Here is a 25,571-nt window from a genome sequence, read left to right as displayed (position 1 = left end):
GGTTAAAATGATAAATTAGGTTATATATATATTTTACCATAATAAATTTTTAAATGATAATGTATTATCCAAAGGTCCTATTTAGTGAGCCTTTTGTTCCTCAGGTGAGACGGTGGTTATAGAAGTTACTTAGATAATAAATACTTTATGAAATGGCTGGTAGTTAATAGTAAATAGTACCCACCCTCCAAAACACACACACATACACATACATACACACACACAACACTACACACTCAATGCTCTTATCAAATACCTATAATTATATTTTTCAAAGGATTACACATCCAATAAATTCACTAATGATGCAAAGAATTTACATCCTCCCATACTGACAGATAAAAACACATACATTCCCCAAGCACAAAGCTTATATTCACAAATAACTTTTTGCTTAAAGACAAATTTCAATTAATAATCACAATGGGAATTTAGTTATTTAATGCAACCACTAACCTAATGTCACCAATAAAATCTAAGCAGTTATATCACAAAACCAGGGTTATATTCAGTGGACATGCATTAATAATCTATACAATTTAACGTTATACAAGAAAAGGAACTGAATACAAAATTTCCCTTGATTTTTGGTGGTTTTCAAATTTCATGGCACAGATTCCCAAGGTAAAAACAGATTTTAAATATTTTCAATAAAATGGTAAAAAAATTGAACAAGCCTTTTAATTTTCATATTGGGGTGAAGATTTAAAACATCAAGCTGGCCCCAATCTGTCAAAAATGACAGGTAAATATTTACAATGACTAGACAGGCTTTAGTTACAATGGTATTAGAGGATGACTCTCCCCTGGCAAAAAACTTTTATGGTTAATTCTCAATGCAAACATGTTTTTGTAAATACTGTGATAATATAAACTTGGAAACATACCTGGCATCAGGACAGGGACGAAAAATAAAACGCAAGTCAATCTTATTTCTGACCTGTAATCATAAAGCCTTTTGGCTCTAAACACCAAACACTGTCCTTCAATATAAAACTAAATTAAGAAGAGTAGAACAACTTTACCATGCTGGCTGACATTCTTCTACAGAATTATCTTTCACTACACATCAAGGCAGGGCTCAAGCTCCATTAACTTGCTTCTCTAGAAAGAGTATAATTAGCGGAGCACCAAATTTATAAACTGATATGGCAACCCAAAATGCTAAACACACTTTTCAAACAGAAGCAAATTTTTCCCCATTGTTACTTCTATGTGCCATGTTATTTTTGAAACTTATGTGGCTACCAATAAGAAAAGAATTAGGGAAGCTTTGAACATATCTTGTACTTTTCATCAAGGCTAAAGTGCAAAATATCTCCATGTCTCTGGTATTTTAATAGGAAAAAACATAACACATAATAAAGGAACTGAGGTGACAGTAGAACTAATGCAAAAAAAGACTTCTTTAAATATACACTTGAAGACTACATAAGACCAATTTAATTTTTGTTTCTTCAATGAAATCTGTGAATGAACCAAGTTCTCACAGAACTTGAGATCTTGTTTGGTTCTCTTTCCCAGGATCAGAAATTCCAAAATTAGAGAGAAAAAAATGGAAGAAAATAACATTGCATGACAATGGACACTAAGTTCATAAGGAACTTTTTTTTTTTTAAATGAGATATTATGGAAGAAAACACCATGAAAATAATAATCCTATGAGAATTGTTTTTTTACGCACAGTAAATTTGAGCCTTGGTCTTCATGAAGATACTACAGCTTATATAGAAAACTATAAATATACAAGACTCAAGGAAAAAAAGTCAAAATACATATTATTTAACATTCTGTAGGCCTAAAAAACTTGTGAAGGGAGGGGAAAGGACGGCCAACTGAATCTTCACTTAAGAATACAGAACTATGAAAAATTCCTGGGTCAGAAGCTCCAAGATGCTCCAGATGGAACCACACTTCGTGAAAACATACATCCTAGATATAGTTTTAAAAGGAAAGAAAAAGTACTGAATAACTGCAGTCCCTTCCAAAAAAGGATATCTTAAATTAAGGGGAAAAGATTCTAATAGTGTAAACGAATCTGGCTCAGAAAGAAAACTGAACAACACAGCCAATGTTCTGTCCATAAAAGTAATGACGGTACATCTTTAATATTAAAGAAATAGGCTATAAAAAAGTTCATTCTCAGAATTGGTTTTAGTAAAAGCTCATTTGTGCTCCTTTGTGGGTGCATAATAAAGTTCCATGGGTTTGTTCACCTTCCAGTATTTCTCACTGACCAATTCCAAAGAAAAAGAGCCATTTAACACCTAAAACAAAACAAAACAAAACAAAACAAAACAAAAGAAAGAAAGAATTATGAAAACTGCTCAAAGCACAAAATTGTGAGATGGAACAAACATAAAAGTCCATCTTAGCACAACACTGTAAAACAACTATACCCCAATTAAAAAAGAAGTCCATCTTAAAAAAAATCTTAAGATAAACTTGTTGTCACTTATACTATTCATAAAAGAACAAAGGATGTATCAAGTTAACTACCTGTTGCAATTTCTCCTTCTTCCAGGGTCTGTACCATTTTATTAGGCCCCACCCCACAACCTGCCACTCTCAGATGATCAATGTACTCCCAATTTCAACAGCCTATTATTTTAAATACTTACAGTGAACTGGCCACTGGCTGTTGCTATGTAAATGGTATACTGCTTCTCACTGGCTGTATCAAGGTTCATCTGGTTTGATTCTCCTTTGCTTCGAAGTTCTTCTAAAGCTAACCTCACAGCCAGATACTTGGATAAGTGATCAACAGTGGCATTACCTGAAGTCTTTATGTATCTGGAAAAATAAATCATTAAAACCTTAATTTCTAGATTAGTGGTAAAACATACATAAATTATAAAACTAATACATTTCCAAAAAGGTATATAAAATGTAAAATGTCTCAATTACTGACAAAATAACATCAGAAATTTATTCCTCTATTATCTAAAAATTTCTTATCGAAAAGGTACAGAAACAGGAGAAGTACAAGCTCACTATCTACCAGGCCATGAAAGCTCTACCTACCTTGCCATCCATAAAATATGACATAAAATGACAAGAATCAAGTAGAAATAACACTGTACTGAGAGGAAAAAAAAGAACATACCCCTCAACCCCAATGATCAGAGTTTTGAGTCTACAGCAGTAAGAAGAATACTAAGAATATGAGCAAATTGCTTCTTGTCTAAGAATTAATAAATTTTAGGTTTTTAAGACTAAGCACTGAAGTGCTAATCGTTTTTTAAAGCATCGTATACCATTTACTCACTCACTCAACAAATATTTGATGCGTATACGCACTCAAGGGCAGGCTCTCTAGAGTTATATAGCGGTAAAGCAGCCATCCTGGCCAGCGTGAATTTTAGAGCCTACTGGCACCCCAGCATCATTGTTAAGAAATTTAAATGATCCTTTCTCCTCCTCTACCTAGAAGGGTCATTCCTTTCAGATATGCAACTGTGGGTGGGAAGCACATGAGGAAAGACGAAAACAACAATGCAGGCAGCCAAAATATCCAACCAAACCCTGGCAATCAATGGGATGACAAATATCACCCTTAATTCTTATCTAAAATTGCCTTTTAACTCCTTAACATTCTAAATTCTAACACTCTAAATTCAGATAATCTGAAACTAACCCACACGCTTACCTTGTCTGTGCACTGTCATCTTTTTCCATAAGTGTGGGATGAGGCCTGAATACTAATTCAATTTCACTAGCACCATCCATTACTGGATCAATTGCCACTGCTGCATTGTTATTATCAAGCTCAAGCCCAGAATCATCAGATGTTTTGGTCCGTTTGTTACTAGGTCCTGCTTCCTGATTGCTATGTGTGGATGCATTACTACAGTGAGAACTGTCTCCATTGTCTTCTGCTCCACTACCATTTTCAATCTGTTGTTTCTTGCCTCGCTGTAATCTAGTTAAGGAAAACAAAACAAAACAAAAAACCGGGTTGCATGAAATCTTCATTTAGGCCTTTTCAATGCATCAACTTCGAAGTATGTTTACTGAATTTACTAAATTCTAAGTTCCCTGGTGGCCTAGTGGTTAGGATTCCGGGCTTTTACTGCCATGGCCCGGGTTCAATCCCTGGTCGGGGAACTGAGATCCCACAAGCCATGCAGCGTGGCCAAAAAAAAAAAAAAAAACCCCAAAAGCTAAATTCTAAAAACATCTTGATAACTGAATTTGCTCTAAGTTGAATAATGTCATTTATTTCCCACATGTCCCCGAAAGGTCTAGGGAACGTCACTCATACACAGGCAAACATTTGAATAAATTAAACAAATGTTTATATTCCCTTAAAAATTTTCTTTATTGATTATAGGAATTATTGGCAAATACTTATATTTTGATAATTTCCTTTATTATGAGATTTTAAATCTAAAGAAAGGCATAATTCAGTTATGAAAAATTTACAGTTCTGAGGGAAGATATTTATGCCTTTTTAATTAGAATTTCTTAAGGAAACAGGATTTAAGAGGAATGGTAAGCACTACCTGCCCGCTGCTGACCTCACCCAAAGTCTGCTAATGCAATGCAAAATTATTCCAACGCAGAAGATGAGATGGTATCTAAATATGGAGCATAAATACAGAAGCAGCTCTCTAACAAGCTCAAATACTAAAAACCAGTACTGGGCAAGGTACTTTGTGTATACACCTTATTTACCCATGAAAACAACTATCAAGGCAGTTAACGTTATTATCATTTCATAATTGAGAAAAACCAATGAAACTGAGGTCCAAGGCCCATGGTTATAAGCTAGTAAGCACCAGAACCAGAGGAAGAACATGATACACATTCTTTCTACCATATGTATTGCCTCTTCAGCTGTATATACAAGAAAAAAGGAGGGAATATATGATGAAAAAGAAATATGAAAGAACGACATGCACTTCTAAGAACAGTGTCATTACTACATTTTTATTGCCAGAACAAGGAAATAATAGCCCACTGTTTGGGAAAGATGCTCAAGAACTTTTTTTTTAAATTGAACTATAGTTGATTTACAATTCTGTGTTAGTTCTGGGTGTACAGTAAAGTAAGTTATACACACACATACATATATACATACATATGTATATAAAATTCTTTTTCAGATTCTTTTCCATTATAGGTTATTACAAGATATTGAATATAGTTTCTTATGCTATATACAGTAAATCCTTGTTGTTTATCTATTTCATATATAGTGGTGCGTATCTGTTAAACCCATACTCCTCTAATTTATCCCTCCCCCTCCCTTTTTCCCCTTTGGTAAATATAAGTTTGTTCTCCACGTCCATGAGTCTGTTTTGTAAATAAGTTCATGTGTATTATTTTTTAGATTCCACATATAAGTGATATCATATAGTTGTCTTTCTCTGTCTGACTTACTTCACTCAGTATGATAATCTCCACTTTTGCTACGAATGACAGTATTTCATTTTTTTTTTTTTTCGGAATTTCATTTTTTATGGCTAATATTCCAGAGTGTGTGTGTGTGTGTGTGTGTGTGTGTGTGTGTGTGTGTGTATACGTACGTACCACACCTTCTTTATCCATTCATCTGTTATGGACACTTAGGTTGCTTCCATGTCTTGACTAATGTAAACAGTGCTACAATGAACATTGGGATGCATGTATCTTTTCAAATTAGTTTCCACCTTTTCTGGATATATGCCCCGGAGTGGGACTGCCAGATCATATAGTAACTCTATTTTTAGTTTTTTAAGGAACCTCCATACTGTTCTCCATAGCTGCACCAATTTACATTTCCACCAACAGTGTAAGAGGGCTGGCTCCATTTTCTCCACACCTTCTCCAGCATTTATTATTTGTAGACTTTTTGATGATGGCCATTCAGATCAGAGTAAGGTGATACCTCATTGTAGTTTTTATTTGCATTTCTCTAATAATCAGTGATGTTGAGCATCTTTTCATGTGCCTGCTGGCTACCTGTATGTCTTCTTTGGAGAAATGCCTACTTAGGTCTTCTGTCCATTTTTTGATTGGGTTGTTTGATTTTTTTTTTTTTTTTTTTAAAGGATTTTCTTATTTATTTATTTATTTATTTATTTATTTTTGGCTGTGTTGGGTCTTCGGTTCGTGCGAGGGCTTTCTCCAGTTGCGGCAAGTGGGGGCCACTCTTCATCGCGGTGCGGGGACCGCTCTTCATCGCGGTGCGCGGGCCTTTCTCTATCGCGGCCCCTCCCGTCGCGGGGCACAGGCTCCAGACGCGCAGGCTCAGCAATTGTGGCTCACGGGCCCAGCTGCTCCGCGGCATGTGGGATCTTCCCAGACCAGGGCTCGAACCCGTGTCCCCTGCATTAGCAGGCAGACTCTCAACCACTGCGCCACCAGGGAAGCCCTTGTTTGATTTTTGATACTGAGTTGTATGAGGTGTTTATATATTTTTGAAATTAAGCCCTTGTCAGTGTCATCATTTGCAACTATTTTCTCCCAGTCCGTACACTGTCTTTTTGTTTTGTTTATGGTTTCCTTTCCTATGCAAAAGCTTATAAGTTTGATTAGGTCTCATTTGTTTACTTTTGCTTTTATTTATTTTGCCTTGGGAGACTGATCTAAAAAAATATTGCTACAATTTACATCAGAGAATGTTTTGCCTATACTCTCTTCTAGGAGTTTTATCGTGTCATGTCTTATATTTAAGTCTTTAAGACATTTTTAGTTTATTTTTGTGTATGGTGTGAAGGAATGTTCTAACTGCATTGATTTACATGTGGCTGTCCAGCTTTCCCAACACCACTTGCTAAAGAAACTCTTTTCTCCATTGTATATTCTTGCCTTCTTCGTCAAAGATTAGTTGACCACAGGTTGTGTGGGTTTATTTCTGGGCTCTTTATTCTGTTCCACTGATCTGTATGTCTGTTTTTGCACCAGTACCATGCTGTTTTCGTAACTCTAGCTTTGTAGTCTTGTCGGAAGTCTGGGAGGGTTATGCCTCCAGCTTTGTTCTTTTTCCTCAGGACTGCTTTGGCAATTCTAGGTCTTGCGTGGTTTGATATAAATTTTAGGATTATTTATTCTAGTTCTGTGAAAAATGTCATGGGTAATTTGATAGGGATAGCATTAAATGTGTACACTGCTTTGAGTAGTATGCCCATTTTAACAATATTAATTCTTCCAATTCAAGAACATGGGATGTCTTTCCATTTCTTTGAATCACCTTCTATTTCCTTTATCAATTTTATAGTTCTCAGCATATAGGTCTTTTACTTCCTTGGCTAAATTTATTCCTAGGGTTGTTTTTTTTTTTGACGCAATTTTAAACAGGATTGTTCTGTTTTGTTACTTTCTCTTTCTGATATTTCATTGTTAGTGTAAAGAAATGCAACAGATTTCTGTATACTAATCTTGTATCCTGCTACTCTGCTGAATTCATTTATTAGTTCTAATAGTTTTTGTGTGGAGTCTTTACGGTTTTCTATCGAGTATTATGTCATTTGCATATAATGACAATTTTACCTCTTCCCTTCCTATTTGGATACCCTCACTCCCTCTCTTTCTTTTTTTTTTTTTGACTGCTGTGGCTAGGACTTCCAATACCATGTTGAACAGAAGTGGTGAGAGTGAGCATCCTTGCTTAGGAAAGATGCTCAAGAACTTTTTTTTTTTCCCAAAAAAATAAAATACTGTTTATGAAATCTATACAGCATTTCAAAATTAAGAGGGGGTGACTAATATGTTAATTGACAAAACTATGATTCAAAAATATATGAACACTGGGACTTCCCTGGTGGCACACTGGTTAAGAATCTGCCTGACAACGCAGGGGACACAGGTTCGATCCCTAGTCCTAGAAGATCTCACACGCCGCACAGCAACTAAGCCCGTGTGCCACAACTACTGAGCCTGTGCTCTAGAGCCCGCGAACCACAACTACTGAGCCTGCACACCACAACTACTGAAGCCCGCACGCCTAGAGCCCCTGCTCCGCAACAATAGAAGCCACCACAACGAGAGAAGCCACCACAATGAGAAGCACGCACATTGCAATGAAGAGTAGCCCCTGCTCACCGCAACTAGAGAAAGCCTGCACGCAGCAACAAAGACCCAACGCAGCCAAAAATAAATAAATTTATAAAAAAAAAATAATGTGAACACATACAATGGAATATTAGTCTTAAAAAGGAAGGAAATTCTGCAGGTGCTACAACATGGATAAACTTTGAAGACATTAAGCCAATCACAGAAAGACAAATACTGTATGATTCCACATATATGAGGTATTTAAAGTAATCAAAATCACAGAAACACAAAGTAGAATGGTGCTTACCAGGAGCTGAGGAGAGGAGGAAGAAATGAGGAACTGTCGCTTAATGGGTACAGAGTTTGTTTTATAAGATGAAAAGAGTTCTGGAAATTGGTTGTACAACTGTGTGAATGTACTTACAATACTGCACTGTATATTTAAAAATGCTGAATATGGTAAATTTTATGTTTTTTATCATAATTTTCTACTGTGATATGGAAAGACCAAGATAATGAAACAAACAAAAAACTCAACAGGGTTACTTGTCTAATGTATTTATTTTTACCTCACCCTTCTTTCCAAAGAACAGAGCTAGATTAATGTAATTTCAGGCAGCATTCACAAAATAATGTTCAGATAATGGAGGTAGATCAAAAGCCTATCATATCCTGCATTTATCAAATCATAACCATAACACTACATACTGTTCTAGAGACAGCATTTCAAGAATTATACACCAACAAACTTGAATGTCATATGAGGAATAAAAGAAATTAGGAATGTAAATATTTAGCCTTTAGAGGAGCATATAAGAATGTATATTTATATGAAATTATCTGAGGACTAGTAGATAGAAGCAGAATCTGAAGTAAGTATAGAATCCAACGTAAGTATTTTGACAAAGACACATCAAGACTGCTACACACAAAAGACTAATTTTAATTCAATATAAGGGAAGAACTTTTAAAAAATATATATTCATACAAAACTATTTACTTATTTACTTTAAGCCAAACGTAGTTCTATGTACTGGTGTTATAAGAATCAGTAATGCTCACACAGTCTCTACCCTCTTAGGGCTTATATTATTCTAGTACAGCAAATAACACACACATGTTCAGAGAATGGTAAGTGCCATGACGAAAAATGGGGCGGAGAGGGTACGAAAGTGTGGAGTCCTGGGGTGGAAGACGGGAACTTGGCAGACACCTGAAGAGTGAGTGTGTGTCATGTGGACTATCTAGAAGAAGAGGGCTCCTGAAACAGAGAGCAGTACGGATAAAGGCCCTGAGGCAGAAACAAGCTTGCCAAGTCTCAGAAACAGCCAAGGAGCTTTAATAAAGTTATTAATAAATGAAAAAAAGCTTCTATCACATATTCCCACCACTAGAAATGTTCAAGCAAAATCAAAGGTCTATCTATAAAGGATTTTACGAAGGGGATTCTTTCTCCTGGTAAAAGACTAAAAGTTTGCTCTTCAGAACCACTTCTGGAACCTTTAAAATACGAATGCCTGTACCCCAATCAAAGATTTTGATTTACTTAGTCTGGAGTGATACCTTTGAGGCCCTAGGATTTAAAAGCTTTCCAAGTGATTCTGATATTCAGCCAAGGTGAAAGCCACTAGATTGGGATGTGGCTTTATTGGTGGCTGGCTTTATTGGGATGTGGCTTTGGAAGATGCTGACTCTCCCTGAGGCCTAAACATATTAGGAGATGTCAGAGCAGAAAAGAGAATAGGGGTGAGGAAAGTGCTCAGATTACATAGGGTCTTGGAAGCTATCATTAAAGTCTTTTAACCTGAATGTGAATAGAAGCTATTAGAGGCTTCAAAGCAAAGGAGAACTATGACCTGACTTCCAATTTATCACTCTGGCTGCTGTGCTGAGAACAGACAATGTGGAGGTAAGCACGGAAAGTTGAAAGACCAATTAGCAGGCTGTTTCAACACTTTCAAATGAAAGATGGTGGTTGCCTAGACCAATCTGGATATATTATGGAAAAAGCTAAAAATATATTTATTCACAAACTGGAACACAGACTGGGAAAAAAGAGAGAGGTTAAAGGTAACTCCGAAGTTTTTGGCTAAAGCAAGTAGGATGATGGAGTTGCCATCAACTAAAATGAGCAAGAATGAAGAGAAATAGGGGCTAAGAATTACAAGTTCAGTACTGAACATGTTAAGTCTGAGATAAGGAACAGCTAACGACATACAAAGGGAACCAGGAGAATATCGTCTCTTGAAAGCCAGCGGAAGAAAACCAGTCAAAGAGAAAAGAGAAATTAACTGTGTAAAATGCTGCTAAGTAAGATGAGATCTGAGAATCAGCAACCGGGTTTTGCAATGTGGAGGTCAATGGTAACTTCAAGAAGGGTGATATGAGGCATGGGGATAAAGCCTGACTGGGGGAGTTCAAAATGGGACAGTAGAAGTATTGGATATAGTAAGCACAGACAACTCTTTTAAAGAGAAGAGGAGAAATACAATGGTAAGTGGATGGAGAAGTGGGTATAAGAGAGGGTATTTGTTGTGTTTTAAGACTCTAGTACTTTAAATGGAATACCGTATTATGCCTAGAGACATATTTTATACCTTCAAGAAAAGGTAACCACACAGAACTACTATTTGTTACTGCATTTTATCTTTTTCAAAATGGAGGGTGTTAATTCAGTATTTAATAAAGTATTTGGAAAAATGGCTGCCCTGCCTGGCCTTCTCTCCCATATACCTGTTCATGGCCTGTATCTTCAGTCCTTCCTCAATGCTGTGACTGAGTGCTTGCTGATTATTGTGCTTGTTGATCCTGGCTAATACTCTTTCTTGATGAGCTTCATACTCATCACGACTTGGATAAATTTTGCTGATGAGTGCATCAAAGTTTGGGTCTGGTCTTAGTGATCTTTTGGAAACTAGCTTTTTCCGACAGGTAGGGCATTCTTTATTGCTAAATAAAAAGAGAGAAAAGAAAATGTAAATAATGCCAGTATCTTTGGGCTAAAGACAAAAATAGCCAGCTTCCAGATAATTATCATCTTTATTCCAATAGCTTTACTAAGTCACAGAAATTTAAACTGATTAACCTGACTTTCCTTGAATATCTGACTAGTGACTAAGCAAGATTTTTGAAACCTGAGACTCTCCATACTACTTGCCAACAGAGGAAAAAACTAAATACTTCCCCATGATAAATTATATATAACCATTTTAGAAATAAAAATCTATCCCTTCCTAAATTTCCTGTTTCTGATATCCATGCTATACATGGAAAAACTATCCACTAATACATATTAATTTATATGTTATGAATTATTTTATTAAAATAGCATTCATCAAGATATTATTTTATATACTTAAGAAGTGAGAAAATCATGGTTTCATGCTTCGTAATTTCCTCAAAACAAAAACTCATCCTAAAAAGCTTCTAAAACTATACAGAATCAACTGTTTCAAAACAAAGATTCTCCAAAAATTAAAACCTAGACTGTAGATAAATTTCCAATTCTCAAACGAACACTTATAGAAAATGCATTTCTCAAAACCCACAGAGCACTAGAACACTGACCTCGTATAATTTAAGTACCTGGCATAATTCATTTTAACATACCCACTTCTGAGGGCTGTGATAATGCAGTCTGCACAAAAACGATGTAAACACTCTTTTGTAGTCATGGTGTTCTTCAACATATCCAAACAAATTGGGCACATTAACTCACTGTGTAGACTTCGAGGTGAAACCACAATTTCCAAGCCATCCGTTATTGCCTCCTGTAAAAGCATCACTTTAAAATTAAATGCTACCTAATTTAAAAAAAAAAATTATGGACAAGTTCAAACGTAAGAATATAGAAAATGACAAAAATGAACATCTATATACCCATCACCCAGTCACCATCACTGTCAACTCACAACCAATCTTGTTTTAGCTATAATCTCCTCCAACTCCCCTCAGCCCCAGCACCAAAGCATTATACAAATGCCCTTATTTTAATGCTAAAGATAACATATTATATATTTAAAAGATAACTAATGCTAAATTACGCTGGTATAGTAATAAAAAAAAGCACTGAATATGGAATTAGATGGCTTAGGTTCTATTAGTTCTATAACTAGCTTTGTGACACTAAATAATTAGTTTTAACATTGTCTTCTTACCTGCAAAATGAGGAAGTTAAGCTAAATGAACCCTAAAAATTCTTCCATCTGCAAAACTGTACCATTTTGATAATAAACTATACCTTTCATGCCATCCATTAAAATATTTTAAAATTCAAATACAAGTATTCTCTATTTATACACAGCTTAACAGGATTTAATATTAAAATCACCTTTTGAACCTTAAAAAGTCTTAATCCACAGAGCAGTTTTATACAAAGTGGTCAGGTTCTCAAGCTAACCTACAAACTGATTTAAACCATAGCACCTCTGAAGTATAAAAAGTATTAGTATTTCTAATTGTCATGTCTAAAAACGTTTTCAGTGCGAAAATGCATTTGGAGTTCCAATGCAGAATTCAGGACAAACCTCCCAAATGCACAGATTAGTGACTCCTACTTTCTTTGCCACTACCACTACTCACCCGTCCCACAAGGTGGCACTGAGAACAAAGATTATGTAGCTCTAAAGGCACCAATACAGGCTCCTACGGATTGAGGAAAGAGGTCTAGTATGTGGCCACTGAAAAGGAAGATGCAGGTAGAATAAGGGGCTTCCCATATGTTACTGACACTTCCTGTTTCCACTGGCTCTCCGTCGTACTTGTGTTTTCTCTATAGGGTCAAAGATTGATGACCCCACAAGGAAAGACATCGAAACTATAGATATTGCCCATTATCAAGTATCCATTATGTTTCAACCTCTCTATATAAAGCACTTTCTGTATTTTACTTAGTTTAATATATACACAAACTTTTGATTTAGGAATTATAACCTCGATTTTATAAATCACACAGAGAGTAGGATGATGATCCAGCTAGTAATCAAGTCTGCTCCCCTCTTCCTCTTTAGAATTTGCCTAGCAAAATCTGAACCCTGGATAAACCATCCATCCATATTTTCCATGACTATACCTGTGCATCTGCATAGCACTGCAGGGGAAAAAAAGGGAGGAATCACACAACCAGACTGATATCACTAAAAACTCATTTTTCTTTTCACTACACTATTTTACAACTTTTCTTCTATCTGCAGACCTACCACCTAAATGTTCAATAGATTAATTACCTTACCTCAAATTTCATTTAAAGAACTCTCTCGTTTTCTCTCTACCAAATCTTTATAAAGCATCTTCCTTTCTTCTTACAAAGAGAAAGTACACCTCTTCCTATCACATGTCCATTCCTTCCTACCTTCTCAAGTATATACCTCTTTGGATTATTCTATTTGATCTCAGACTTCAGCAATCTCTCCCTCTTCACTAAATCAGCCTAGATTAATATAGGGTTGCTGCATAGTGAAATGTGAATGATGAGCTTGCAGCTGTGTGTAGAGGAGGGTAGGGTGAGGGTGGTTCCGTCTCTCATCTTATTAACAAAACAAAATTTAAGTAACTTCCTGATTCTATGTTGCCCTCAAGTTTTCCCTCCATTTCTCTGCTTCTCTGCACAGCCAAACTTCTCTGAAACATTACCTACTCATTTTCACCTCCCCCTCCCCTTTAACACAGCAGAACCTACTCAAGTGAATCTACTCTGGTCAAGGTCACCAAGTATATACTGCCAACTCTAACGCTCACTTTTGTAATCTTCATCTTACTCATCCCCTCAGTAGTACTGAACACAGTAACTGCATCCTCCTTGAAACACTTTGTCCTATGTTTTGATCCCCTCACTTCATCTTCCATTTTTCCTTACTTTTCTTTAGCCGTTCCTTCTCAGTCTCCTTTGCTGGCTCCTTTTCCATTACTTAATTTCTAAATGCTGAAGCTCCTCTGGATGAAGTTCCGGGCCTTCTGCTCATCTCTCTAGGTGCTCTGGCATTCTCATGCTTAAAATGTACTGACAAGTCCTAAAACTTTATATTTAGTCCAGACCCCTAGGTAGCATCTCTGCTTGTCTTACAGGCATTTCAAATTGAAAATGACTTCAGTTTTAAGCATGTTTATCTCCTTCAAACCTGTTCCTCTCCCAGTCCTTCCCATCTTCACCGTCTCAAAGTAGTCTTCCCCGGTTCTCCCGTTATTATTTATTGCAGCATTAAGGACCTTCCCTCTACATAACTTCTCATGTGTGTGATTTACTTGTTTGATGTCCATAAACTCCCTGGGCTGGTGCCACATCTGTTTTATTCACCACTTTACCTACTGCCCAGCTTAGGACCTGGTATAGAACACGCACTCAAGTTATTTGTTCAAGAAATGAAGTGTCAACCAAACATACATAAATTAGAACTGTACATAAATTTATTACTACTGTTATGTTCCTTCACGTTTTCACTTTCTAAAACTATATCCCAGTTTATATATGTCTCATATTTCCCCTAAGTTATCTTAATCTACATTACCTGAGGTGTTCGTTGTAATTCATATAAACTGAGTTCCCATGTTTTGCTTAACGGTTGAGTTCCGTTTGTCTGCACAGCCTGAGACATTGCTAGGAATAAAGAAGAGAGAAAAACAATTTTAGTATCTGAAATGGAAGTAAATCTCAAAACTAATTTTTAGACATTGTAAATCCTGAGAGTAAAACCAACAGAAATTACACACTGGCTCCTCAAGAATGAAAAAGAAGAAAAGCTCAAGAATCTTTCCATTTATAAATACAAGCTACTTGAGAGCAAGAAGTTATCACTGATCTCTGAATGCCTAATAGCTCGCACACAGAGAATGCTTAATTATTACTGACGTATAGGAAACTCTCTTCACCCAAAATAAGAAGTATCTTTCTGAAACTGGTAGTCATGCAACTTAGAAATGTCAGGAAAATCTCAGACTCTGCAGCACGGCCATCTAGTCCAACTTTTGCCAAAGATACAAAATATACTTTAAAGCACTTTAAGCCACAGGTCATTCTGCCTCTACTTTCACAGCTCCACTCATGAAAAATCCCCTTTCTAATAAGTCAGCTTATCTCCTCCTAATGATGAGCCCAAAACTGCTTCCTATTCACCTTACAGCTGTCCTCTGGAGGCAAACCAAGTTGAATAATTTCTCTACACAACAGCCTTTCAAATATTTGGACACTGTTACCATATTCCACCTGATTTTTCTTTACTTCTGGCTAAATGTCCTAGTTCCTCCTACTGCTCACCATCTGACACAATTTCAAGGTCTTCTCACCACTGTGACTTTCCTCTTGTTATGAATGAACAATGTACGGCCAATTTCTCTGCCTGTCTTTGAATAGGGGGACGAGATCTAGTATACATGTAAGGAAGATGGTCTTAGACAACTAACTCCTCTAGGGCAAAGGAAGAGGCTCCAATCATTCAAGTATTTAGTAAGCATCTATTATTGGCCAAGCAGAATTGCTCTAGGTCCTTGCCTCAGAATTCATAGCCTATAAAGAAAGAAATGTGTGTAAACAGCTAAACTACAAACTGACAAGATCAAGTCTAAGCAACCATGGAAAAAACAATATGGAATTACAGAGAAGGATCAGGAAATTTAAGGAGTCAGGGAAGGCTTAAATGGAGATTAAACAGCCTTAAAAAAAATACTATACTGGGATGGGACTACAAAAGAAACAGGGTTCCAGGCAAAGTCGAGCAACATGTATGTATGTATAAGTTTGGAAGCCACTGGCAGTTCTAAACAAGAGAGTGACATGATCAAATAGTTTCAAAGAAATTCAAGCAGTATGCAGAAGACAGAATAGAAAGCAACTAGCAGTAAGAACAATGAGGAGGCTGTTAAAAAACCTTAGTGATATGAACTATCTGAACCAAAGCAGTAAAGCACGGACAGAGAGAAAGAATCAGACAGATCACTACGTGATACATACGACACTGGTCTAAGATGAAGGGTCAAATAAGATTTTAGGAAAGCAACCATCCTTTACTGGGATAGAACACAGAAGGTATGGGTTAGAGGAGAAGTGGAGCTGCTACACACACTGAGTTCCAGTTATTTAATGGAGCACTGAGGGGGGTAGAGTCGTCCAGTAGATAGTGAGAAAGAAAAATACCACACTTGCTTAAAGACACAACTTGCACAATCACAGTATGGCATATATTCTACACTGGCACATAAACAATGAAGGACATGATCTATTTGTATCCAGGATGCTGAATTTCCCACTTTTAGCAGCTACCATTTAAAAATACCTGCTCTCGGACTTCCCTGTTGGCACAATGGTTAAGAATCTGCCTGCCAATGCAGGGGACACGGGTTCGGGCCCTGGTCCAGGAAGATCCTACATGCTGCTGAGCAACTAAGCCCGTGCACCACAACTACTGAGCCTGCACTCTAGAGCCCGGGACCCACAACTACTGAGCCCGTGCGCCACAACTACTGAAGCCCACGCGCGTAAAGCCCATGCTCCGCAACAACAGAAGCCACCACAATGAGAAGCCCGCGCACCGCAACAAAGACCCAACGCAGCCAAAAATAATTAATAAAAAAAAAAATACCTGCTCTCAAGAACCCACCCAATGAGCAATTAACTTACTCTGCTTTTATAAGTAAAAGCACTTCACTGAAATTTAACCTAAATTCTAGCCCCCTCTAAAATTCAATATACATTGTCTCTTCAACAAACAGCTACATTTCCACATGAAGTTTCTCCCTTGTGCAAGCAAAAATTTGAAATAAATATGTTCAAATTTTTCAAATTTGAGTGAGTCATGGCTTTCGTTTATAATTTTGAGGCTGTCCACTGAGTCTACCTTGAAGACTCACTCATTTTGCTTATCAGAACTAGTGGACTCCCAAGCAAGCAAACATTCCTTGAATCCTCTGTGCTTGAAATACAATTATCTTTCAGCTCCATCATGATTCCTGATCAGTGTCCCCAATAGTAGTCTGAAATCTGAGCAATTTTTCACAGAGCTCTGGTCACTAATCTAGCAGAGTTTGTTATCCTAGGATTAGTAGCCTGTGGTTCGAGTATCTCCCTGAGTGCGAGAATCACAAGTTGAAAGAATTTTGTGACAGAAAACGTCTCCTTCCTGAAATACTGTCTTTCTCTCTCATTCAGTCTCCAGAGGATCAAATGATGGCACAGACTCTACCAATTGCTATCTAGTCAAACTGATGGATACAAGAGACCCAACAGACCAGTATCTGCTCTCTGGAGCAAAAAACTTTGCCATGAGCCTCTCTAAAAGCCTTCGTGAAGAGATTATCTAAAAGAGAGATCATTTTGTTTAATGTAGGAGGACTTTCTCCTTCATTTCTGTACTCTGGGGCTAAAGGTTAACATTTCTGTACTCTAGGGACTAAATCATGGTCCCTAGACACCATTCATTCATTCATTCATTCATTTATGGCTGCATTGGGTCTTCGTTAATGTGTGCGGGCTTTCTCTAGTTGTGACAAGCGGGGGCTACTCTTCATTGCGGTGCACAGGCTTCTCATTGCGGTGGCTTCTCTTGTCGCGGAGCACGGGCTCTAGGCACGCGGGCTTCAGTAGTTGTGGCACGTGGACTCAGTAGTTGTGGCTCGCGGGCTCTAGAGCACAGGCTCAGTAGCTGTGGCGCACAGGCTTCACTGTTCTGCGGCATGTGGGATCTTCCCGGACGAGGGCTCGAATCCATGTCCCCTGCATTGACAGGCGGATTCTTAACCACCAGGCGCCACCAGGGAAGCCCCCCTAGCTACCATTTTATAAGCATCACTTGATCTTATTGTATGTAGTTTGTGTATTGATGTGGGTTTCTCTACATCTAAAATACAAACTTCTCCTGGCAGAACTCCTACCCCTATATACACTCTTATTATAATCCTAGTTATTCTGCTTACCAGGCTAGATGGCACAATTTCTCCAAGGATGTTTATAACTACCTTAGCTCTTACTGGTAATCTTGGACATGTCAAAGATAATACAACTAAAAGAAGCTCTAGAAAAGAAAGGAAAAAAAGTACCAAATACACAATGGCCAGTCTTTTTTTTTATTTATTTATGGCTGTGTTGGGTCTTCATTTCTGCGCGAGGGCTTTCTCTAGTTGCGGCAAGCGGGGGCCACTCTTCATCGCGGTGCGCGGGCCTCTCACTATCGCGGCCTCTCTTGTTGCGGAGCACAGGCTCCAGACGCGCAGGCTCAGTAGTTGTGGCTCACGGGCCCAGTTGCTCCGCAGCATGTGGGATCCTCCCAGACCAGGGCTCGAACCCGTGTCCCCTGCATTGGCAGGCAGATTCTCAACCACTGCGCCACCAGGGAAGCCCCTGGCCAGTCTTTTTGACTGGTATGCTGAGGCCCCAAAATTAAACCCAAACTTCAAAGTACCATCCCTTTAAAGATTCTCTAGCAAAGACCAAAGGAAAAAAGCATTCAAATTATCTGAAACCTGCCCTCCTTATGCATCCAACATTATCATGTTTTAGCATCACCACCTTTACCTATATTCCCTCTGTTCCCCTCTACTGCCACCCCTAGAATCCTAAATGAACTATCCTTTCCCCAAGGTCTTCCCCCAGGAAAACAACCAATGACCCATAACCACTTAAGACTGCTACAATGGTAGGTAAACCAATGGAAACTAAGTTAAGATACAGTTTAGGGCTAACAGTCACAATAAAAGACTTTCCAAAACCAAAAGGCAGACAGACTAATGGCTGCTACTGAATTTCATTCTATTAAGAAACTGTCCAGGAATCCCAGGCTTATATTAATGATTCCATTTACTTGTAGCCCCTCAGATGGATAAAAATAGTTGAAAAGTGGCTGGAGAAAAGAAAAAAAAAACCTTGCAAAACGTTCAACAGGGACTAGAGAAAGCAAGAAAACCAGGGTGATAAATAAAGCCTTTTCTGGTGCCCTTCCTTTAAAACTTAGACTAAAATTCTAGGCTGCAAACAAGGAATGGACCGATAAACAGGGGACATAAGAAACTGACTTCAAGGTGTTCAACCTGTATTGTGGGATAGACCCAAGAGGCAATGTAAAAAGAACCTGCCCCCTTTTTTTCTTAATAGGTTAAAATCTAAAATACAGGATTTAAAAAAAATGGAACAGAAAACTGCAAATTTGGATGATTTCCAACACAGAGCTGAAAGAAAATGTTAGAAGACCTTTAGAAAACTGACAAACTACAAACTAAAACAAACATATGATCCTTCAGATAAAAAAAAAAAAAATCAAAGATCCTTCAGCCTCTAAGTTTCAAGGACCTATTCATAAAGATACTGCAGATACAGCAATCAGAAAAATATCTGGAAGAGGCACTGCTCCATATTAGCAAATAAAGCGTGGTGTATGTGCGTGTGTGCACGCACGTGTGTTTGTGTGTGTGTGTGTAAAGAACAATGGCCCCAAACCTACCAATGATGCTGCTCTGAAGATAACTCTAGAATTCATTGAATTCAAAGTGAACTACCTTTAAATACAGCTTCCCTGTAGATACATGTACCACTATTTCTACCATAAATCCTACAATAGCATAATGAATTTATCAGAGAACTAAAACTACTAAGATAGGAGGAATTTCTAAGAATTCTAAATCCTAACCCATGTCTCAACACTGTTACCCTGGGGCCAACTATAAACAGAACACTCCTTTCATCTGTTTCTAGAAAGCTTCCCCAGCAAATTAATAGGAGCTGTCAAATGAAATATTCTCCTCAAAATATATATATATTTTTTAAAGTCTTCTTTCTAGAGATGCCAGTTCTCCTGAACATAGCCAAATTATATCCGATTCGGATACTTGTATTCCTGTGGCAACTAAGATTCAGGAAGTAATTCACAAGTTAGTTGTAGTTCCAGAACTTCCTGGTATCATCATTTGGAAAACTAGGATCTACACGAGTTTTAAAAATTTTCCAGTCTTTCTGTTTGAATCTGTATTACAATCAATCATATGTTCCCTGGTAGCTAGAGTCTTAAATGCTACTGCATGGATGCCATCTTATCAGATAATACAGCAGGTAATCCTAGACCAAAAAAAGGATCCAGTCTTGCTGAGCACCAAAACTGCTATCTCAATTTTTAAGAACATGTTAGCAGTGTAAATAAATCTGAACAATACTTAGTGACCTCTACTGTGACCTGGCCAAGGAGGGTCAAAAGGGGATCTGAGAATGAAAAACTCCGTTTTTTTGCCTCAAGACACAATCCACATATACAGAGGAAGCTGTAAATTCTACTCTGGCCTAAAGCACATTATCTACATGTATTTAGGAAGCTCAAATTTCTACTTTTGGCAGTTACTGAACAGATAAGCTCTCTAGCATTAGTTCCTCTTTGCTTTAGGTCAATATATTTTTTCATTTAAATTGAACCTAAATTCTACCCTTCCCCCAAATCATATATAACCTTTCCTCTTCTTTGGTTTAGTGAGAAGCTACATTTCTGTCTGCAGTTCACTCTTGCCCAAGCCAAGAATGTAAAAGACATTTAGCTTCTGTTTTTCGGATGGGAATAAATTGTGATTTTGATGACTGGTATTTGGGAGTCGTCTATGTATTGATACTACTAATATATAGACAGAGCAACGAAAGAGGAAAGGAACAAGAATGGATGGCCTACGTAGTAATTATAATCTGAAAGGATGGAAAGTAGAGTTGAAGCCAGGAAAGAAGGGAAATAAGATGTCAGACAAAGTAATCTTAGGGATTCTTTCCAGCAACAGGAATGTGCTTCCCAGTTGCCTACTGCCTGAAGATCCTTGCAGCACAACAGAAGATCTAGGTCTACCTGTGGCCCAATACCCACCTAAATTATATTTCTGAATAAAAGATACCCCCAACAAAACAGAAGTGTTTCTTGCACAAAGTAGGCCCTCAAATTTGTGGAGAGAATGTTAGCATTATAGTTTGGACAATATAACTTTAGTAGCAGTGACAGAAACAGAAAATAAATCTTGAGAAAAGATCTAGTCACAGCTCAATTTTGAAAGCTCACAGCTTCAATAACCGAAGGGGAAACAGCAATAGGATATTCAGAATGCTCTTTTTAGGACCACAAATACCTGGCACTCATGCTGACTTTCCACATCTTCGCATATGGTAGATCACAAAGTCCTTTTGTGGAGGCTCAATGTGGTTTCAAACGCTTTTTCAATACTACACCCTCAAGAAGTGACTACCCATAAAGCAAAGAGCAGAGCAGGCAAAAGAGACGAAAACTCCTATGCATTCTACACAAAAAGATTTAGTAAGCTTATCTTTTTTTAAACAAGAAAAAGGTTAGACTTTCATTTCCAGTTCTGCGTGTAAGTTACCATTCAGTCCTAACAAGTAAAAAGCTGAACAGACTGAAAAATCAACTACTCTTCTGGGATCCATAAGCGAGAGGAGGACACAAGGCAAATCACTGCCCCAAAACTGAAGAGACAGAATACAGGGAATCTCAACATATCTGAGCAGACGGAGGCACTGAAACCGCAGTAGGAAGCAGTGTCAGAGAGGAAACTCTTGAACTATAACTGAAAAATGGTTGGAGGAAGCTCAGTGTGGACAAGTCTGAGAGTTAAAAACTCCAGGAGGACCCAGTCACAGGGAGGTCCCCACAATACTGTGAAATTTACCTCCAGTAGCCCAACCAGATTCCCCCACTAATTATCAGAGAAAAATCCCCTCATGCGTCCAGCAGAGGGAGGGGAAAAGGAACCATTTCTAAATATGCCAGAGTACTCTAGTTCTTCTTAACAAGTCCTGCCCTCAGGGAAAATTAGTTAACCAGAACCTAACCTGCTGGGATACTATCAGAACCTAAGTGACCTGGGGAAGGGAAACACCCAACTCCAGTCCATTCTAGTCTTCCTGTCCCAACTAAAAGGGGTTAGAAAAAAACTAAGAACCACTAGTGAAGTTCATAGCCCAGAGGCATAGGCTCTGAGACCAATTACAGGACTACAGAACCCTTGCTCTCCCCCCACACCTCACCACCACATTACTAAAGGCCTTTTTGCGCAGTTCCTTTTACCCAGTACATCATATCCGGCTCTAGAAAAAATTACAAGGCATATCAAAAGACAAAAACACAATTTGAGAGACAAAGCAAGCATCAGAACCAGATATGGCAGGGATACTGGAATTATCAGACCAGAAATTTAAAATAACTATGAATAATATGCTAAGGGCTCTAAAGGATAAAGACCATAGAAGAACACATGGGCAATGTATGCAGAGAGATGGAAATCCTAAGAAAGAACTAAAAAGAAATTAGAGCTCAAAAACACTGTAACAGCCATAAAGAATGCCTTTGATGGTCTTATTAGTAGCCTGCATACAGCTAAAGAAAGTATTTCTGAGTCAGAGGATGTACCAATAGAACCCTCAAAAACTGAAAAGCGAAAAAAACAAAGACTAAAGACTAAGAAAAACAGAACAAAATATCCAAGGACTGTGGAATATCTACAAAAGATGTAACATACATGTAATGGGGATACTAGGAAGAGAAGAGAGAAAGGAACAGAAGAAAGATTTTAAACAATAATGACTGAGAATTTCCCCAAATTAATGTCAGATTATCAAACCACAAATCTGGGAAGCTCCGAGAATACCCAGCAGAATAAATGCCAAAAAAACTACACCTCAGCGTATCATTTTTAAATTACAGATATTCAAAGACAATGAAAAGATCTTGAACAAGCCAGAGGAAAAGGTTATACTTACTTGAGTAGAAAAAAAGGGATGCAAAGTACAAAGTATTTTCTGTACTTTGAACTTACTTGTATTGCATTAGAGCTGCTTACATGTCTATCCCACTGACTTAAATAATTTGATACATCTTAATATTTTCTGCTACACCTAGAAATGAGCCTGCTTTTCAATAAAAGTTAAATAAATGAGTGAGGGAAGGCATTTAGAAAGGAAAAAAATGAACCTTAAATAATACATAAATGGAAAGAATTTCCTAATGCTGATCTTTTATGATTTAACTAGGAATCCTCAAAGTGGGGTATGCATATGTACTCCTGAGCTACACAAAAGGCTATAAGGCTTGGATAGTTTGAAAGGAATTTAATTTCCAGATTATCAATTTTCCTGATGTAATTTTACCAAAATTGATCTGCCCTGACAAAAGGCCTATATATCTGGGTAGGTCCCTCTCCCTGCCCCAATCCTTTCATAAGATTACATATCATTCACTCACTCATTCAAATACTGATTATCCATTGCAACCCATGCACTGTACACGGTGCTAAGAATGATAGCAGTAAACACAAGTATGACACAATAAACTAAAAATTCTTAAGTTCTAAATAAGAGATACAAAAAAGGGCATTGGTTTAGATAATCAAGAAGAGAAAAGGAGCTATTAAAAACAGAGGATCAAGGAAGGACTTCAAAGGAACAGACATGTCAGAAAGACAGAAAGGTCAGTGTGACAGGTAAGTAAATGGGAAAATACACAAGAAGAGGTTACAGAACTAAAGAAGGGGCCATGATGGTGATCTTCCCAAGAATCAAATGGGGTTAAGCTGAGGAGCAAAAGCCACACTGGAATGGGTTAAAAAGGAAAGCAAAATTGAAAATTGACACTATATGTTCTTTATAAATTAATAAAGTGAAAATACAACCTTACCAAAACATATGGGATGTATAATGAGAAAAATGTCCTTCAAAAATACTTATAACCTTCAATTTTTAAGTAATAAAACCATGGAGAGTAGAAAAAAATATGCACCAAGCATTAGAAATTAGAATATGAACCTAATTAAGTAAAAGGGAAAAATGATCATTATAAAAGCAGAAATCAAACAGAAACAACTGCTTTAAAAATAAAATGGACTTGTTCATGAAAGCAAAATTTAGTAACCTGATACAGCTAATCCAATAGCTAAATTTCTGACATAATCAAAAGGGAAAGAAAAATTAGAAAATGCACATACATAGATATAAAACAGATTTTTAAATTAGATTATTAGTGAATGCTATATTCATCTTTATACCACTTAAGAAATTCAACTACTCCTAATTAAAAGTCTTAGAAAGTTAGAAATAAATGGAAATATCCTTAACTTGATGGAAATATGCCAGAAGCCCCAAAGTTAAAACTTCTGAAGATTCCTATTAAAACGTCAGGAGCAAAACACGACTGCCCTACAACATTCTGCCAGAAGTCCTAAATTATGCCACCACAAAAAAAAAAAAGAGAGGCACACACATACACATACACACACACACACTGGAAGAGGAAGTGACAAAATCATCAGCTGCAGATAATATAGCTACCTAGAACGTCCAGTAGCATCAAATGAAAAACTACTAGATCTAAAAAAAAAAGCAGTAACATGTTTGGCTTGAGGAGAGAAAACAAGGTCAAAAAGCCACAGGTTTCCTATAAACCAGGAATAACCACTTAGAAATGTACTTTTTAATAGCTCCCATTCACAACCATTCACAATGGCAACAAAAACTATGAAATATTTAGGAGTAAATTTCAAAAAATATTGACAAGACAAAACTCTACAACTTAACTCAAGGCCATTAAAGAAGACCTAAATTGGATAAACATATAAACCCAATGTAAGGCAATCCCAATCAAAATATCAATAGACAAAGTGATTCTAAGGTTCACTTAGAAGATGCACAAGAACACCCAGGATATTTTAAAAGAGAAAAATAATCAGGGAGGCTTACCTTACATCAAACATTAAAGCCTAATAAAAAGCAACACTATGGTCTGAAGAAAAGACGAATTAATGCACGAAGATGAATGAAATAATGCACAAAACAGAGGGTTCAAAAACATGTGAATTTATGTAATTTAGGATATTTTAAATCAGAGGGATAACAAAAAGTTTTAAATTTTTTGAAGTAAATCAGATGAACCTACACAAATAAATGAATAAAAAAATTCTAGAAGGATTAAACATTTTTAAAAAACTATACGAAAGAGCTAGAAGAGGGTAGAATGTCTTCATATGATTGGGATTAGGAAGGCAGCCTAAGCAAGATGCCATACCCAGAAGGCTTTAAAAATAGTTCACATTTCACCTCATAAAAGTTTTAAACTTATATACAAAAAAACAACAAAAGATATAAGCATATTTAAAAGATAAACAATTGACAGGGAGAAAATATTTGCAACATACATAATAAACAAAGGCCAAAATCCATAATACATAACAAATCTTCCCCCAGGTCAATTTAAAAGACAACTCAATATAGGCAAAATGATAAATGGGTAATTAACAGAGGAATACAAGTGGCCAACAAAACTACACTGTGCTTAACTTCACTACAAATCACTAAACTGCAAATCAAGACAATGTTACATAGGCTCTATTTTTTGTCTGCAATACTGACAAAAATTAAGATGACTGATAATACTGGGTGTTAAAAGGGTGTGCAGAAACAGGAATTCTCAAATCATTGGAAGTGTACAGTGGCATGGTTTTGGGGACAGAGCAATTTGGCATTTAAGGCATAACTGCGGTTTTTGGCATTAAGAATGTACTCTTTGAAATGGAAACTGGTTGAATCAAGCTATACACGACTGTTACAGAAATCTCTATGGAAATGCATTCCCTACTTTTCAGTT

General features: G+C 37.1%; 1 protein-coding gene across 2 annotated transcripts in view; it reads right to left on the bottom strand.

Moving 5' to 3' along the window:
* Positions 1-240: 240 nt before the first annotated feature.
* The window catches only part of RNF2 (ring finger protein 2), a 56,480-nt gene continuing 31,149 nt past the window's right edge, over positions 241-25,571 (bottom strand). Inside the window, exons 2-7 of one of the 2 annotated variants that reach the window (XM_057534443.1) lie at positions 14,484-14,572; positions 11,566-11,750; positions 10,714-10,929; positions 3,650-3,922; positions 2,622-2,793; positions 241-2,267 (exon numbers count right to left, since the gene is read on the bottom strand). In XM_057534443.1, coding sequence (XP_057390426.1) covers positions 2,166-2,267; positions 2,622-2,793; positions 3,650-3,922; positions 10,714-10,929; positions 11,566-11,750; positions 14,484-14,570 — 1,035 coding nt within the window. In that variant the 5' untranslated portion in view covers positions 14,571-14,572 and the 3' untranslated portion in view covers positions 241-2,165. The remainder of the gene's footprint in view (positions 2,268-2,621; positions 2,794-3,649; positions 3,923-10,713; positions 10,930-11,565; positions 11,751-14,483; positions 14,573-25,571) is intronic. The other variant, XM_057534450.1, reaches the window with a different exon arrangement.

Source organism: Balaenoptera acutorostrata, chromosome 1 (assembly GCF_949987535.1).
Source record: "Balaenoptera acutorostrata chromosome 1, mBalAcu1.1, whole genome shotgun sequence".
Lineage (NCBI taxonomy): Eukaryota > Metazoa > Chordata > Mammalia > Artiodactyla > Balaenopteridae > Balaenoptera > Balaenoptera acutorostrata.
This window is presented reverse-complemented; position numbering and strand designations above follow the sequence as displayed.